Source organism: Panthera onca, chromosome A1 (genome assembly GCF_046562875.1).
Source record: "Panthera onca isolate mPanOnc1 chromosome A1, mPanOnc1 haplotype 2, whole genome shotgun sequence".
Lineage (NCBI taxonomy): Eukaryota > Metazoa > Chordata > Mammalia > Carnivora > Felidae > Panthera > Panthera onca.
Window position 1 is genome coordinate 41,865,317 of NC_138339.1, and position 17,606 is coordinate 41,882,922.

The 17,606-nt window shown below is 42.4% G+C and overlaps 1 protein-coding gene across 5 annotated transcripts in view; it reads right to left on the bottom strand.

Moving 5' to 3' along the window:
- The window catches only part of SH3TC2 (SH3 domain and tetratricopeptide repeats 2), a 59,478-nt gene that overhangs the window by 31,784 nt on the left and 10,088 nt on the right, over positions 1–17,606 (bottom strand). For 3 of the 5 annotated variants that reach the window (XM_078445643.2, XM_060634633.3, XM_060634634.3), the window contains exons 2-7: positions 11,379–11,477; positions 8,230–8,357; positions 5,154–5,259; positions 3,568–3,711; positions 2,310–2,511; positions 1,419–1,492 (exon numbers count right to left, since the gene is read on the bottom strand). In XM_078445643.2, coding sequence (XP_078301769.2) covers positions 1,419–1,492; positions 2,310–2,511; positions 3,568–3,711; positions 5,154–5,259; positions 8,230–8,357; positions 11,379–11,388 — 664 coding nt within the window. In that variant the 5' untranslated portion in view covers positions 11,389–11,477. The other 2 variants (XM_060634637.3, XM_060634638.3) reach the window with 2 other exon arrangements.

Here is a 17,606-nt window from a genome sequence, read left to right on the forward strand (position 1 = left end):
CTCAGATCCTCCCCAGAGTCCCAAGGGGATCAGAATCCCCTTTTTATAGGTTAAAAGGTGGAAGCACAGAGAAGGTATGTGATTTGTCCAAGGAACTCAGTCTCTCAACTTCTGGTTAACACTTCTTTCCGCTAATCCTGCTTTGCTTGAAATGATGGTTTTTATGTGTCTTAGTTTGGGTATTTGCGTTAGCTGTTCTGCTGAAGCTACTGGCTTTTTTTTTTTTTTTTTTTTTTGGCCCCTGACATTTTTGATCAAGTTATTATCAGCTGTGTGTTCAAGGTCAGAAATTCCCACCACTTCGTGGGTTGATGGGATCTGTAGTGTGTTAAACACCTGCAGCACGAAAAAACCATACTAAGAGATTTTCAGATGTCCTTTGGTGGATTTCTCATGATATTCGAAGTCAGTTTTATGGTAACATTGTACTCATTAGGAACTTGTGGCACAGTAAGCTTGTGAACCGACGGAGATCACGCTGGTCTTAAGGTGTGGAGTCAGAATCTGAACCCAGAGCAGACGTCACAGCCCTGTATTCATAACTCCAGGGAATGCTTGTACTGCCTCAGATAGCTGAAAATCTTATTTATGGTCAACTGATTGATTAGATCTAATGTCTGGGTTCCATAATTCCCTGCATTTCTTTTTATAAAGTGCTATTTGGGAAAAAAAAATAATAAAGTGTCATTGGAGCTCAGAGCTTATAAAATTGCACTTGGGCTAAGTTGGTTGGGAGTGGGGAGGGGCTCTAAGGGTGAAGATGAATGGAATCATATTTCAGACACTTAGAAAACATTACAGTTCATTTCCAGTAGATACATATATACTTATAGCTACATGTGTGTATGTGTATTTACGTGTACTCACATCCCTACACATGCGTACAGAGATTACCTAGAATATACGCATATATACATAATACATAATATTGCATATATATGTAAATATATATAGACTTCATTTCTCTATTCAACAAATATTTACTGACTATATCCATTGTGTGCCAGGCATTCTGACTCTTCCTACATTCAAGACCCATTTCACCTAACTTTAAGGGAAATTGGAAAAACGTTTTGACCAGAGATTGAGAACAGGCAGCCTGCGGCCCACATGTGGCCCACACCAGGCTGCTTATTCACCCATATGTCTTTAAATCCCTATGGTCCCTACCCCTCCCCTACCTCTCCCATTCAGGCCCTCTCTGCCCCTGGGAGCATTTGTATCAATAGTCCTGGGTTGAGACTTCTCATTTCACAGGCAAGGAAACCCAGGTTATAGAGAGCAACCACTTTCTCCAAGTCCAGGGAGCAGCAGAGGCTAAACAGGAATTCCCATCAATGGACTCCAAACTTGCAGATAAAGTTAGGAGGCAGGGCGATATGATCTCCCCGACAATACCGTCTTCAACTCAGCCATACCGATCTGATAGGAGCCTGTCCAATCCCTCTTCCTGGAAAAGCCACAGCTTCCTGGGTAGTTCTTTAGGAACCATCTGCCAATGGAAACGCGGGGTTTGCAAACACAGATTTCAAAAAACTGACAACAGCGAGCAGAATAGTCCGTTAAAATAACAATGAGGGTGATAATGGGTAAGTATCATGGTTATTATTCCTATTATAATGATGACCGACATTTATTGGGCATTTAGGCACTGTGAAAAGGAGAGGAATTCAGCAGGCCTGGGATGATTTTTTTGGCTCTGCGATTAGTTGGCCAGTGAAATAACTAACAAGGGATCCCTTTCCATTATCACTGTCAAATTCTCTGCCAGAGCCAACCACACGGTCCACAGCCTGGGATCGTGCATATTGTCACTCGGTATGTGACAATCTCCCGGTAGGGATTTTCAAACTTTAGTATGGAACACATCCTCTTACGTTCAAAGGGAGCTTATATAAAATGCAAATTCCTGAATCTAATCCTAATAGAGTCTGAAGATGGCCAGGGGGGCACTGAATTTATAGTAAATCCCCAGATGATTCTGATACAAATGGTCCCCAGCCCCCACATTGAGAAACATTGCATTTGGAGATCAGGCAGTAGGTTTCCTCTTAGGTACAATGTCCATCTGAAATTTTGAGTTGTCTCCAGTTTCATCAAGTTGTGCAAATTTTGACCATTAAAAAAAAAATGACAAAAGACAAAAAACCATCCAGGTTTTCTTCCCTCCCTGGCACCATAGATGCCCATATGTGCAAAAATGTCTCCTCTGTTCTGCTCAGACCTCAGTTCTGCTCTGGGACCTCAGTTCTAGTGCAGACCTCAGTTCTGCTCTGGGACCCACTCCCAAGATGCAGGTGGCTACTCACTGGTGGAAAGGGAGCGGCAGAGGTTCCAGGGCTGACACGGGCACCAGGCCCCGCTGACCAGTCACCAGGGACACACCCTCCCACTCGGATCCACCTTCAACTATTTTCACGGAGATTAACTCCTTCTTCCAAAGTGTCAGATACTCCCCTTCCTTCTCAGGCGGCTGAGCCACAGAGCACATGGCTCTGCAGAAGAAGTGGCCTGTAGATAATGAGAAAAGCCCCTCCAAGGAGTAGAAGGAAGTGAAAAGGGATTATCACACAACGTAACATTTCTAACAGAAGCTGAAATACTTTTCTTCCTGGGAGTCAAGGACACAGCCAAGGGAGAGGCATCCCAGAGAGACTTTGGGGATCCCAGAAGAACTGTACCGGGGGGGGGGGGGGGAAGCCACTGAGAGGGAAGGCACTTAAATTAGACACCACAAGCTCTGAGTAATTTGTGAGAATAAGGTTTAATTGGGACTTTGCCTTGAAAAAAAAAATGAAACAAAAATTAATGAAAATACATTTAATGGAATTTCAGTTACAATTGCAAGCTTCTGCTTAACCTGAGGACCAGAAAAGAATAAGTTGATTTGGGCGAATATAATTTCTGCAACTAGATTTTACAGTAGCACAGTATGACATTCTTTCCTTCCATTGTGATTTGTGCAATGCAATCATAAACAGCATCATTTTGCAAAAGATTCTATGCAAATCTGGCTTTTTCACTGTGTCTGTGACGTCATCAGTTGTTAACTGATTGGTTGTAGCCCTGCTCAGATTCCTCCTTGTAAACAGATCAGCCGGTGCTCCAAGAAGTTCCCTGACACCATTTTCCTCAATTTCATAAAATCTTGCGGGGTTTGTAAGATCTGCAATTTTATTTCACAATCCAATCATATATATTTTAAAAAGGGATTCTTACTCTCGGATGCACATTAGTATTGTCTGGGCAACTTTCAAAAAATACCAAAGCCTGGCTCCTACCTCTGGAGATTTAATTGGCCCTGGTGGAGCCCTGGCATGGGCGTCTTCTAAAAATTCCCCAAGTGGTTCTAACACCAGAAAATCAGTGAGACTGACAAATATAGCTGTTCATGGGATGTCAGTGTCAAACCAAGAGATATGTTTGGAGTAATATTATAACAGGTGGGTTCTTTATGAATATTCTCACCTTTGAATGATTTTTGCCTCTCTGTGTATCCTAATTACTTCAGGGACGCTGATAATAAATATCCACATAAAAGCCCATTCCACCCCACTCCAAGCTCACCTTCCTGTATCAGAAGTCCCAGGTATATTGTTTCCAGGTGTTTCTCATCCACGGAAACTTGGATCTCTGTATCTTCCACCAATCTGCAGTTGAGCCAGTACTTATGGTCAAAGAGGAGATGTTCCAGACATGCAGATACATAGCCTAAGAAATCAAGCCAACAAGATTCCTGGACAACGTGATTTCTGCCATTAGCTGAGCCCAGGAAAGGTTGAGAAAGCTCCTTTTGGAAGTTCCTTCTTGGACTTCCATCCTCAACCTGACCCCATTTAACTGGCATTAGAAGAGCATAGAGAGGTAGCTAGAAAATTTCTAGAGTGAACTGATTCTTCTCAGCATCTGTTGGGAAATACGTTCCCAACACGTTTTGGGTCACCATAAATGCGCAATGAGCTGACCAAACCTAATTACCTTTTTCTAATACATCCATGGAGAAATCTCCAAGATCATAATTTGGACCCTGGGAGGTCCTGGTCACCCACCCCCTTCAAGTTTTCCTGACTTGAGTTTCAAATTTCTATGTCCCAGATGATGCAGTGGCTGGTGGGCTGCCCATGACCCACAAAGGAGTCAGGATTTTCTTTAACATCCCCTCTCTGACCCTCTCCATCAGTCATGCTCAGTATGGTCTCCCTTGTTAAAACCAGACTGGAAACTCTGCAAATTGCAACTATGGGTAATAATTCACACACGCCTATAAATGTGAATGACTTATGTTAAAATTTTGCTTCTGTTTGAGACTGCCTCTTTCTAAAGGTGCAAAAACCTGTTTTTTTCCATTCTGACTCTCCATTATACCTGCTTAGGCCTCGTGTGTTTTCTATAATTGTGCATCTTGTACTTTAATTGCACATAAAGCACCTGGGGATCATATTAAAATACAGATGCTGGGCCAGTTGGTCTGGGATGGGTGCTGGGATTCCACTTTTCTAACAAGCTCTACATGAGGCCAATGTTGCTGGTCCATGGAGTACACCTTAAACTGGAGGTGGGTCTCTAAGTGATCACAGGAGATGCACAGTATGGAGAACAGAAAGTCGCCATGACTACAAGAGAAGCTATACCTTCTAGCCAAAAGCCATCTTGACCCCTCCCTCCCTCCACAAGGTCATTTCCTAGAAAACCCTGCAATCTGAGTCCCCTTTAGCAGATAACTTCCCATCCCTTTCTTTGACCCTTTTCCAAAAACATGGGCTACAGTATCCAGAGTTTTACTATTCTGAGCAGCTACTCTGATCTTACTGAAGACTGGTTTCCTTTTTTTTTCGAAACCATCAATCTGTATCTCTCCCAGCCCTTTGAATTTAGTAGATCACTAAGAACTTCCTGCCAGTTGATTGATTATCTGAGAAAGTAGTCTCTTCCTGAAATCGAAGAAATGTGGCACATAGCATTTGAGGGTAGTAGTCAATATTTGCTTTAGATTTAGTTCCAGGTAGTTTGTGACATTTCAAAAGTTAACCACCCACGTTAGGGCTCTACCTCTTTCAGTTATCAGAGCTGGGCCAATTCCCCAATGTCAAGCCCTACATATTGGCTGAACTTTGATGTAGTTACGTCCTCCATCTGCTTGTTCCACATCATACCTAAGTTCAAGTAGGTGGAAAACTTCCAGATTTCCTCCATGGTCTTGAAGGTGATGAGGAACTGAGCCTTCTGGGACTGGATACCCACCAACCTGGCTGAGAGGTCCTGGGTAAAGAGAACAGTGAGAAGACCTGGGGTGACAGCGTCTTGTTAATGATCTCATAGACACGCAAAATGCTTCGTATGAATTTCTTGATTGTGGCATTGATTTGTTTTTATATCACCAAAAAAAAAAAAAAAAAAAAGGAAACAACCTAAATGTCCATCAATAGGAGACTGGTGAATTATGATTCATCCACGCAATGGAATATTATGATATTACTCAGCCATAAAAAAGAATGAGGAAATTCTTGGTGCTCTGACACAGCTCCAAATATACGCTGCTAGATGGAACAACAGCCACAACAGAAAGAAAGCAAAGTGCAAAGAATACCTTTTGTGTTAAAAAAAAAAAAAAAAAAAAAAAAAGGTGTATAAGGGAAGGGGAAGGATAGATAATAGAAGGCACCTTGAAAGAAACTTTGATTGTGAATCTATGTCTAATGAGTATTTTCATAAAGCTGACAGAAAAACCAAATTACACAGAAACAAAAATCATCCACAATCCCCCCTCCTAGAGATCATCGATGTTAACACCCTTGCGTATTAACTCTGAATCCTTTTTCCTCTCCATGAGTTTGGAAGTAACTATTTTTATATAAGTAGAATTACATTATGTAAGTTGTTTTGTAATCTTTTGTAACTAAATAATATTTTGTGAACCAGCTCCCTTGTCATTAAAGAATCTGCATTCTTCTTAATGGTTACATATGTCATTGCTACATTAATATAATTAATCCTTAACATTGCCTTATGGTTAGACATTTGAGTTGTTTTCATTTTCTTACCATCCTAAACAGTACCGTGATAAACATCCTGGAGTTAAATCTTTGTACACATCTTTGATAGTCTCGACGCAAGTTATTCTGATATGTGCATTTGGGAATGCAGACATTCATGTTTTCAATCCTAAAACGCGGGGGCCAAACTGCCCTCCAGAAAGGCTGTGCTAGGCCAGTTTGCATGCTCCCCTACCCCGGTTTTTTTCAATAACTGAGAAAACAGGCCTGAACCACTATGCAGACTTGGTTTTCCCTTAAAATCTTTTTTCTGTTTCTTGTCCAAGCTTCTACAGTTGACTATAAGGACTAATGGCCAGAACATCCTTTCTCCCCCAAGCCAGGTCCTGCCATCAAAGATCAACCCCCGGAATACTATTCTGGGAGAACCCCGTGGAAAGAAGAGGATAGAAAGAGAGGATATCTACCCTGTGGATAGAAGAGAAGAGGACAGGAGAGAGAAAGAGCCCTCAGGTCAACAAAGTCAAAACGCTGGGGTTCTCCCATACCAGGCCCCAGGAGTCCCCAGATCCTTGGAGGATGTCGATCCTGTTGCTCAGAGAACGGGCTCTAGATAAAAATTGATTTCTGGGAGATTCATCAATTGTCAGGCACCTCACAAAGATCTTTATGAACATTGCCTCATTTACTCCCAGTAACCCTGTGAAAAGAGTACGATTACACTACTGAATACATTCTAAGATGCACATTTCCCACATTTGACCATTTCTGAAACAAGAGAGAAGGAAGCACGGCATCATACTTAATTGGCAGTATTTCTTTTCTTTCCTTTGAGGTATATAAGATGTTGGTGCGTTTTATAATCAAATGGCACCTCGGATTTAATAGAAAATGGCCCTCTCCACGTCAAGAAGGGCCAGGCACAGACAGGTTAAGCAATCTGCCCATGGTCACCTGTGTGTGTGCCGTGGCACCTTGGCTGGAGCTGAGATCCAGCTGACTCCAGGTCTCAGTTCTGGCACACAAGTTTGCCTGGCTCAATCCTCAACCCAGCAGACCACCTGGCTCAATCAAACCCAGCTCTTGCCCACGCCGAGAGTGACTCAAATTTTAAAAAAACTATGGTGCCAGTTAGCAGCTCGTGCCTCCAAGTTTCTGAATTCTGGAAATTAAAAAAAAAAAAAAAACACACTACTATTTATAATTTATCTACTATTTATGGAGTATATACCACCACCCAAGCAAAGCCAAGCTCTCTACAGATACTGACTCACTGACTCCTCCCAACAAACCAAACACTTTCTTTCTTTTTTTTTTTTATACGTGACAGATTAATAGAACACATTTCCCTTTATAATTTGTATCAAATTAATTCAGGGACTGTAAAAATAACAAGAACATATTAGTTTATTACATAAGGTAATATTCTCTTTATCCCACCTCTAGTTGCAACAATTTTTAACCATTTCTGACTTTGGCTCTCCTAGTAAGTCCCTCCTAAGCTGTAAATAATTTGGCCATACCCTTCTTCTTTGGTGTAACAACTGAAGATACTAGCTACCCACTATGAAAGAGGACGAATTGGTTTTTTACTTCAATGCCTTTTTCCCTCCCATTCTAAAATGTATAGTTACTAATTTTTGATTGGCAATTTTGGTAATTTAAAAAAATACATACTTATTGGTTACCAGTGTTGAGGAAAGGGGACAGAGGAGAGTTATTGTTTAGTAGGTACAGAGCTTCCATTTGGGATGATGGAAAAGTTCTGGAATGAACAGTGATGATGGTTGCATAACAATGTGAGTGCACTTAATGTCACCGAATTACACACTGAAAATAATTAAAGTTGAGAGTTTATGTTATGCATATTTTATCACAATAAAAAACAATAAAATTCCAATCAAAAAAATTAATTTCATTTTTTTTTAAAGTATACTTGATAGATATCATAACGATTCCCATCCTACACAGGTAAGTAACTTGTGGAAGGTCAAACAAATAACAGTGGCAGATTTGAAACCGTTTTCTCTGACTCTGCAACTCCTCGCCAGCTTCGGAGTGCTGCCTATTCTTGTTGGGCAGAAAATATGTACATTTTCATTCATTGTTTCCTTCAGTCAGCCCTGTTCTTGAGGGCCTACTTTGTTCCCGGCACTGTCCCAGGTGCTGGTGAACCTTGCAGCGGCCGGACAAACACAAGGCAGGCTCAGAATCGCACCCCTCCATCCAAGCTCACCTTAAACAGTGCACGCACCTCCTGGTCCTCATTCTCCAGCGCCCAGAGCCTCCTCCTGGCTGCTTCCTGCAGGGGGCCGTTTACACACCTCCTGGAGCGGCTCTTCACACTGAAGGAGAGGGTCAGATCTTAAAGAGAAGAGAGAGAGAAATGCAATCAGGTCAGGCTGGAAATGCAATAAAAGGGAAGAAAGAATTAGATGAGGCCCAATGCTTCCCACACCTAAACCTTAAATTGGTATCCTCATTAATTAGAGATTACAAGTACTCCTAACTACCTAACAATCTTCTGAGCACCTTTTGAAAAATGTCCCCCAAGGCAGAAAAGAAAAAGAAAAGGCTGAAGCCCCAGCATGTTCTGGAATCCCAGGAGTTGCTGTTGGTTATTCCTGCTTTGAACAAGGTATATTTCTACGCTGCCTGGCACTGAATGCTGATACAAACAGGTAGACATATATTGCCTCCTGTGAATGATTTGTGAAAGTTTTGAACAAATACCAACTTATCCATTCATAGGGAAATGTATTAATATGTCAAATGTATGATATGTCATAGATATTATGTACTTTATATACTATGCATACACCATACGTTTTTCTCTAAACCATTTCTTTCTAATAATGTTTCTATTAATGTTTGTCAGGGTAACTGGTAATGTATTAAAGTCTACCTTTAATTTCTTCAAAATGCACATTTATTCAACCACTATTGTGAGCAGAGGCTGCTTCAGGCACTGGGGTATCACAGGAACAAAATAGACACGGTCCCTGTTCTCACAGAGCTTGTATTCTAGGCAAGTAACCCATTCGGTGAACACAATAATTTCGGAGGGAGAAAAGTGCTACAAACTAAACGCAATCAGGCGAACAGACAGAGGGACCAAGCATTTGGAGGCTGAGGTATGCCTTTGAATAGTGTTGTGAGGAAAGGTCACGCTGAGGAGGTTCATCTTATAACCGAACTTTGCCACATGCCTTCTTTAGACAATAAGTAGCCATCTTGTTAATAATTAGCAAACGCAAGGAGCCAAAAAGGCATTGGACTGCATAACCATGGAGGTCTCTCTTCTAATCCTAACTTGCAGGGACTTTGCAAATCCCTGAGCACTTTAAAGACGGCCCCTCTCATGCTGACCTGGGTAACACAAGGCAGCCTGGAATCCTACCTGTAAGAGGCCCATTTTTAAACTAGAAGTCCTGAAAATGTTGTGGCTGCCGATTGGCTCCAACAGGACACGCCCAACTGACCTGACATTGGTATGAACTGCGGGTGGATGTGTGTTCCACTCCGTTCCTCCCTGGCCTGCGATCTAATCTCATCCAAGCCGTCCATCTTCAGCAGCCGAGCGGATCCAGTCTTCTGGGAGCCTCACTGATCAGCGCGCTGACCTCTCGGAGGAGGCAGGAGGCGAAGCCCAGGGAGGCGGAGTCACACAGACCTGGGCTCAAGGCTGGGCTCCGCGCTGGCTAACTGCCATGCCCAACAGTTAATTACCTCTCTACACTTGACTTTTCTCACTAGCAAAATGACTTGTCGAATAACCTATCTCACACAGCTTTTAAGAGGCTTACAAATGAGATTATGCATATAAAGCTTTTTGTTCAGGGCCTCCAACATAGCAAATACTCACTTAACACCTTAAACGCTGGCTCTTGACCCTCACAAACTTCCCACCCCCACTCCAGTGCTACAGCAATTCCTGATCTCTCTGCTCTCATCTTGTCACACCTGTAATCAACCTTGACTCTGACTGATTCTGGGATGCCTTTTTGCCAAGCCCATCGCTCCTGTCCTTCCAAAGCCTGACCCAAACTCCCTTCCAGAATCTCTTGCAATAGCCCCGAACGAATGACAGTCCTTTCAGTGGGGATCTCCTTGCCCTGCATATGGATCCGTGGATGTGTCACTCAAAAGACCGGATTTAAATAAGCAAACTGCTTTTGAGATCCCAACAGGTGAGAGCCATCCGTGAGAGCCTCCTGTCTGGGATCCTACAGTGCCCTCAGCATGACCAGACTGGGTAATAGATCAAGTTCACTCCAGTGTTAGTGTGAAGTGCATTTTGTCATTTTTTAAAAATCTTTCTGAAAACTGGTCGTTTAATCATGCTAATGTATCTGATTGATTTTGTCTACGCCTCTTCTGCATAAAGGAGAGATTGGCAGCTGGAGTAAAGTGTCCCCTTCTCACTCCGTGACTTTCCTGGAAACAGCGTCATGGAGGAAAACACTGAAAGATGGAAGAGACCAGCCCCAGTTGGATAAATTTCACCTACACGTACCCTCTGTTCATTGGCCTTCATGCATCGAGAAGGCAAAATGCTGACTCCACTGCCTTCAGGAAACAACAGATGGCAAGTTACCTTTTTTTCCAGAATGGCCCAAGCTGACAGACAAATAAGCAGACTGACACAAGAACAAGAAAGGGCAAGGTTTTTCTCATCGTCAGCCCAGCAGCTGGACAGAATTGAAAAAATAATAATAATAAAAATAAAGAACCCGTAATGACAAGTAAGCAATATCCATTTACCTAGTTCATGTCGCTTGTAACATTCATAATGCAAATCTTTTTCGCAAATCTAACACTTGTATGCCAGACAGGAGCACATGCTTGGAGTGGCAGTGAAGCATGGTGGTTATGAACAAGGACCCAGGTTTGATTGCTTTTCTCGTCACCTACTAGCTTTGCAGTGGTGGGGAAGTTGCCTTTCTCTCTGGGACTCTGCCACCTTTGCAATGGGGAGTTTGGCGGCACCTCCTAGAGGTGAGCACGTGAGAATGAGACGCGATCACTTAGCACATGCTTGACACACGATTTGCCCTCAAAAAAGGTCCCTGATGATAATATACTTTCTTTAGTATAGCAAACATATATGGAGCTCCTAATACGTGCTGGATCATGAAGAGCTTTGAGTGTCAGTCTGAGAAGCTTTAACTTAATCCTGCAGGCAATGGAGAGAGCACCGGAAGATTTGTGAGCAAGTGAATGTCACAGTCAAGCCCATGCCCACAACGATGCATTTTGTGGTGGTGCCTAGAAAGGATAAGAGGAAGGGAGCTTGCAGATGGGAGACATAAGGAGGTTACTGTGGTATTCGACATGGATAATATTTGTTTCAACAAATAGGGCTTCTCTTTAGGGTTTAAATACCTGGAGTCATATTCTGTGACAGGAAACATTTTTCCTTGTCTTCAGATGAGGCTATAACCTCACTCGATATGGTTGGATCCTTGGAAGGAGTTTCTTTACCTGGAGGAGAGCAAGTGAAAGATCATTTGTGTGGGTGTAAGCAAGATAGAAGCATGGACTGTAAGTCCTTGTCAAGTGACAATTTTTTTCTCCAGGGCTGGTGGCATGGAAGAATTCTCACTGCTTGCACCATTACCTTGTAATTATTTAGTACTCAACTGTTATCAAAGACCTGTCACACATGCTCCCTCAATCCTGCAGTCGCCTGGGTGCCCCTGTTTTATTTAAAATAAACAGGGGCGCCTGGGTGGCTCAGTCGGTTGAGCTTCCAACTTCGGCTCAGGTCATGATCTCATGGTCTGTGAGTTCGAGCCCCGTGTCGGGCTCTGTGCTGACAGCTCGGAGCCTGGAGCCTGCTTCAGATTCTGTGTCTCCCTCTCTCTCTCTGACCCTCCCCTGCTCATGCTCTGTCTCTCTCTGCCTCAAAAATAAATAAACATTTAAAAAAACTTTTTTTAAATAAACAAACAGAACAGATTCGTGCTCACACGTCAGACTGGGTCCCCTGGCTGAGTACCCTGAAGATGCTCATTCTGTGTTGAGCCTTCAAGGTCATTATAGATCTGAGGTCCATGGGTGGATCACAGAAGTGTTAGAGCAGAGCAAGACAGAGTGGTGTCATTAGGGAGATGACTGAGGCATGCATGGTTGTCATGGACCTGAAATGTACGATGGTCCCCAGACTGTCTGCCCACTAGAGTCCTGTATGAGATCTCCAAAATATTCCTGTCTTCACAGGAGTAGAATTGGAGTGAAAGGAGAAGAAAGAGGGTCATGGCATAGGCTAGGGTTAGGAAGGAGGCTATTTTGATGGCAGAGGGTTGAAAAGAGAAGCGAATACAGCCATAAAGCATGGGGCAATGGTTATAAAAGAATAGAAGGACATTTCACAAGTATCACTGGGAAATGTGGGCCTCCTTCGTGGTATCCCGAAAACACAAGAGAACTCATTGACACATTACTTGTGTGGTTACTCTGTTCCTTTGACCACGAAACTGCTCAAGGACTATCCCATGGGATCAGCATATTATGAGCACTACCTTCTCCTGGAAAGAGGGGTTAGGAATCTTGGCTCAACCACTCTGTGGGAGGCACAAGGTTAATTCTCCCAGTTTCTTCAACTGTAAAACTGTGCTAGGTCAGACTCAAGGAGACCTACCAGCTTCCCATTCTGGACCTGTTCTTCTACTGATGCAGCCCAAGAGTGATAAGGGACCAGCAATCACACTCCATCCACTCACTGCTGATTGGTGCCGAGCCCAGATTCTCACACTGCTGCCAGGGGTCTTGGCCTCCTCTCCATGCCTATGCAGCAAGATTTTGAGGCCCAGGTGGAGGACCTTCCATTTCTTCATAGCAGGAGCAGTTAGCACATTTGGGGGTGACGTATAGGGAGAATGAAATGGATTTGGGTTTGAATAGGCAGAAGGAGGGGCCCGTCAGCTCACAGCCTTTCATCCAGTCCATCTCGTTAGGCATTCAGTGCTGAAAGCAACTTAGCTGGAAGGCTGACAGTCATGAGCTATCGAGCTATCGTTGAACAGGATTATTTTGTGGTTCTGCTCCCAGGAACCAAAGGTAACGGTAGCCAAAAGCCACAGGCTTGGGAATCGTGAGATAAGAGGTTGAGCACAAATCAGATTCTCCCACACCCTAGCTAATGACCTTGGGCAAGACATTTCACCCATCCATTTCCTGAGGCTTCACTTTGCCACTCATAAATGTCAGACTGATCTAAGTTAGTGTTTCTCAACTCTGACTGCCCACTTGAATCACTCAGATGGGTTTTTTAAAATAGCAGTGCCTAACTCTCAACAATAGCCAAATTATGGAAAGAGCCTAAATGTCCATCAACTGATGAATGGATAAAGAAATTGTGGTTTATATACACAATGGAATACTACGTGGCAATGAGAAAAAATGAAATATGGCCTTTTGTAGCAACATGGATGGAACTGGAGAGTGTGATGCTAAGTGAAATAAGCCATACAGAGAAAGACAGATACCATATGGTTTCACTCTTATGTGGATCCTGAGAAACATAACAGAAACCCATGGGGGAGGGGAAGGAAAAAAAAAAAAAAAAAAGAGGTTAGAGTGGGAGAGAGCCAAAGCATTAGAGACTGTTAAAAACTGAGAACAAACTGAGGGTTGATGGGGGGTGGGAGGGAGGGCAGGGTGGGTGATGGGTATTGAGGAGGGCACCTTTTGGGATGAGCACTGGGTGTTGTATGGAAACCAATTTGACAGTAAATTTCATATATTAAAAAAAAAAAAAAAAAAAAGAATATAATAAAAAAAACAAGGATTGAAAAAATAAAATAAAAATAAAAATAAAAATAGCAGTGCCTAGGCCACATCTCCAGAAATGCTGACTTACTTGCTTCCTAGTGCAGCCCAGTCATAGACATTCTTTTAAATTCTCCAAGTGATTCTAATTGGGCCCAGTGTTGGGAACCATACACCTAGACTGGTGCTTCTCAAACTTGAATGTGTGTATGAATTGCCTGGGGATATTGATAAAATTTAGATTCTGTCTCAACTAGGTTGAAAGCCTACGGTTCTGCCTGTCTAATGTGCTCCCTAGTGGAGCTCCTGCTGGTCCCAGGAAAACACTTGGAGTGGCGGCCTGCTTCCCTACTCTGAGACGCTGAAAACTGATTGACTAGAGGCCAGAGGCTATAACAAACCCACAAGCATCTTTTTTTCTTTTTTTGTTCTTTTTTTGGTCGTCTCTTTTCTTTTCCTCCTCCCAACCCCCAGAACAGTGAATTTTTTAAAGTTTAAATTTGAATTCCTTGACATCATTTAGAAACTGGGATACTCTCAGAGAGGGAAGGAGGCAAACCATAAGAGACTCTTAAATACTGAGAACAAACTGAGGGTGGATGGGGGGTGGGGTGGGGAGAGGGGAAAGTGGGTGATGGGCATTGAGGAGGGCACCTGTTGGGATGAGCACTGGGTGTTGTATGGAAACCAATTGGACAACAAATTGTATAAAAAAATAAATAAAAATAAAATAAAGTAAAACATATATTGATCGTTGAAAAAAAAAAAAGAAACTGGGATATTCTACATAGCCTAGATGCTTGGCTTCGCTTTGAAAACTGGAAGATCTGTAGCTCAGGGCCCTCATGTGACAGCAGTCAGCTGGAGCCCAGTGGTTGCTGCCCCTCTATGGGAATTTGTTCTTCACTGACCACCAGCATCCCCACATTGTCAAATTTACTCATTTACACCTGGTTCCAGCAAGCTTTGTCCTGATTGTAAGACTGCATGAAAAGAAACAACAGCCTAAGGATGATGAATGCCTGTGAGGTAAGTCCATCTCGAAGGAGTAAGTTCATGGCCACCATTTTGCATTCCTATCAGCAGTGTGAGAGAGTTCCAGTTCCTCCATACCTTCACCAACATTTGATATTATCTTCTTTTTAAATTTAGCCTTTCCATAGGTGTGCAGTTTTAGCTCATTGTTTCAATTTACATTTCCTCAATAACTAATGGTGTTGAACATTTTTATGTTCTTATTTGCCATCCATATATTTTCTTTTTCTTTTTTCCCCCATTCATGATTTTATTTTTATTTTTATTTTTATTTTTTTTGCTTTAAACAATTTTTTTAATCTTATTTTTTAAAATTTACATCCAAGTTAGTTAGCATATAGTGCAACAATAATTTCAGGAGTAGATTCCTTAGTGCCCCTTACCCATTTAGCCCATCCCCCTTCCCACAACCCTTCCAGTAACCCTCAGTTCGTTCTCCATATTTATGAGTCTCTTCTGTTTTGTACCCCTCCTTGTTTTTATATTATTTTTGTTTCCCTTTCCTTATGTTCATCTGTTTTGTCTCTTAAAGTCCTCATATGAGTGAAGTCATATGATTTTTGTCTTTCTCCGACTAATGTCACTTAGCGTAATGCCCTCCAGTTCTATCCACGTAGTTGCAGATGGCAAGATTTCATTCTCTTTTTTTTTCAATATATGAAGTTTATTGTCAAATTGGTTTCCATACAACACCCAGTTCTCATCCCAAAAGGTGCCCTCCTCAGTACCCATCACCCACCGTCCCCTCCTTCCCACCCAAGATTTCATTCTTTTTGATTGCCGAGCAATACTCCATTGTATGTATATATACACCATATCTTCTTTATCCATTCATCCATTGATGGACATTTGGGCTCTTTCCACATTTTGGCTATTGTTGAGAGGGCTGCTATAAACATGGGGGTGCATGTGTCCCTTTGAAACAGCACACCTGTATCCCTTGGATAAATGCCTAGTAGTGCAATTGCTGGGTCATAGGGTAGTTCTCTTTTTAGTTTTTTGAGGAACCTCCATACTGTTTTCCAGAGTGGCTGCACCAGTTTGCATTCCCAACCATCCATATATTTTCTGAATGAAAGTATCTTTATAAATTTTTGCTCCATTTAATTAGGTTATTTACCTTCTTATCACTGAGTTATAAAAGGGTTTTTTTTTATGTTCTGGATACAAGTATCAGATACATGATTTTCACGTATTATTTCCAAGTCTGCAGTTTCTTTTTCATTCTCTTGTTAGGTTTATTGGGGTGGGAGGGAGCAAGGTTATCAGCAAAGAGATCAGTAGGATAAGGGGGAATGAGCTTTGCATACACATGAGAGAGCAGAAACCAGTCTTTACATACCAGAGAAGTCAGTGATCATGGGGCTAAAATTGATAGATATGGTAGGGGTAGGAGAGGGAGAGAAATGTAGAATAGAAACAGCGAGCAATAGGGAGCCATGAAGGGAATCTTGAGCTTGGGGATGGCAAAACAATATTGGAAACTCTACCTTGGGGGGTAGCACAAGAAGGACAGGGAGAAGAAAAGGCAAAAGGCGGGGAGGCCAGCTTGAATGGCAATAGGGAACATGAAGCGTGAGACTGTGGACTGTGATCTTGGCAAATGAGAAGTGAAGGAATACAGTGAATCACGTGGTATTTTCAAGTAAGGAAAGAGAAAGCATCTTGACGAATTGAATACGAAGGATAAAACTAAGGGAGAGACAATCATTATAGAAAAACGAATAGATAGAGGGATCTGAGAGATGATGTAGTTCTACTCCTTATTTTACCGTGGAGAGCCTAAGGCCCAAAGAGGAGCAGTGATTTTACCAAGGTCACATAGCGAGTTAGCCGCAGAGTCAGAGGCCATCCAGATCACTGGGGGCGGACCTCGCTGCCACCATTACCTGAACCCTAACTGGGAATTCAGGGCTCTGAAGTCTCTAATCTGGAAGCATCTCCCTTCCAGAAACTTGCTGGACAAAAGCATCTGCACTTACTTCTCCCCTCCTTGCTCTTACCCACCACCCCGACTTTAAGAAGCAAGTGTTGCCCTGCGTGCTTTCTTCCCCCCACCTACGTACTTTTTCCTTCTTTGACCTGACAGTCACAGCACCAGAAGTCTTTATGATGGAAGCCTACTCTGTCCTGGTTGGGGCAAGTGTCAAATTAGAACTACAGCTACATCTATCTCCACGGACATATCTCCAATCCTAATGTTGGCGAAGAGGGGAAAAAAGAAGTTGCACGATGCTATCATCTTGTTTAAGTATCAAAATCTGCAGAAGAAATTCTTTGCAATGATTACGGGTACATGGACATGTACTAAAAGCACGAAACCGCTGAATTAATGAAAGTAATTAACTTTAGGGAGAGAGAGGGGGAGGGAAATGCGACTAGGAGAGAACTACCAGGGGACCCTACTTGTGTCTGCAACTTTTTTTTTTTTTTAAGTAAGAGAATAAAATAAAGATATTCTGAAGCTAATACGGTATAATGTTCAAAACGTGCTAAAGCTAGACGGTTGGTTTATTGTTCTGATATTCTCTATTATGAGTAAGTTCGAAATGCCCCACAAGCTTTTTAAAGTTCAAATACGAAGCATCATTTACTATTGGCAGCATTCTCCCTCAATTTCCTATTATTATACTCATGATTCACGTCTACCAAAAATGTTGAAAGTTAAAACCACCAATGATCAACGTAGGCAAATGTTCTCTCTCACATCCTCCGTTTCAGAGTGTAAGGCTGCCAAATTTCTTCAAGAATGTGTTGAAGATAAGGGGGCAGTGCTAGAAGCTTTTAGATTGATGAACTTTGACA